Genomic DNA, 935 nt, shown 5'->3' with positions numbered 1-935 from the left:
TTGCAAAAAAAAAAAAAAAAAAAAATCAACATAAAGAATTCTTTTTAATACTGTATATCATATTGACCTGGCCTACAACACCTCACATATTGAACTGTATTTTAAAGGTTGAATAGTTCAACAGAGAATAGAATTTCAATGGTGGCTATAATAGCCTCTATAGTTTATGTATTTACATGTTTTACTTGCTCTAAATAAAAATTCATTTTCAATAGGCAGAAACAAGCTGTATAAAAATACCTTTTTCTTCTGGTGCAATACTATCGATGATCACTGACATCTCCGGTAAAGATGCAACTGCCTCAGGAATCACAGCAGGATCTTGCTCATCGTCTTGATCAAACCACATCTCCTCTTCTTCATCTAATGCCCTTGCATCTCGACGATACCGGCTGTTTTGAAATGAGCTTGGTTGTCGAAGACTACAATAAAATAAAATGCATAGGACAAATACATTTATGTTACATTTTTACAGACATGTTAATATATTTAATCAAATTTGAACGTAATTTTCAAGTTGAAATTTAGACAGACTTAGGTCTAGGTGGATTGTGGAGGAAGCAGAGGTTTCAGCCAGGTCTGAACGATCTGGAAAGTTCTCAGAAGTCAGGCAGTATGTGCAGGAATGTATAAAGCTGTCCAGTAAACAATTTTGAAAAGTGACAGAGTTTATATTGCACTATAATAGCACATACTACTTTCACTAATGATTCACTTGCAAAAACAAAGCAATTCATAGATTGAAATCTCTCTACCAGGTAATAACTCACCCATCGAAATCTGGTTTGTTTGTTTCCCTATCTTTTAACTGTTCATATTTTTTATGAAGTCCCTGAAATGTTTTCACATAGTCTATGTTTTTAAAGGCACTGCCATGCTCCTCCATCATATGAACAATTAATAACTTTATGTCCTCCTACAAAAAGGAAATAATA

The 935-nt window shown here is 33.5% G+C and overlaps 1 protein-coding gene across 1 annotated transcript; it reads right to left on the bottom strand.

Annotated features, from left to right (window-relative positions):
* Window positions 1-240: 240 nt before the first annotated feature.
* LOC117110624 (serine/threonine-protein phosphatase 4 regulatory subunit 3-B-like) lies at window positions 241-910 on the bottom strand (the record flags this gene model as incomplete). Its single annotated transcript, XM_033253391.1, has 2 exons — window positions 771-910; window positions 241-422 (listed from the first exon to the last, which is right to left on the bottom strand). Coding segments are annotated over exons 1-2 (301 nt in total), but the record flags the coding sequence as incomplete, so codon positions are not given.
* Window positions 911-935: the final 25 nt, after the last annotated feature.

This window comes from Anneissia japonica, unplaced genomic scaffold, assembly GCF_011630105.1.
Source record: "Anneissia japonica isolate Jap-2015-1 unplaced genomic scaffold, ASM1163010v1 scaffold177330_len935_cov186, whole genome shotgun sequence".
Lineage (NCBI taxonomy): Eukaryota > Metazoa > Echinodermata > Crinoidea > Comatulida > Comatulidae > Anneissia > Anneissia japonica.
The sequence above is the reverse complement of the archived record's forward strand: the minus strand, read 5'-3'. Positions and strand labels throughout refer to the sequence as shown.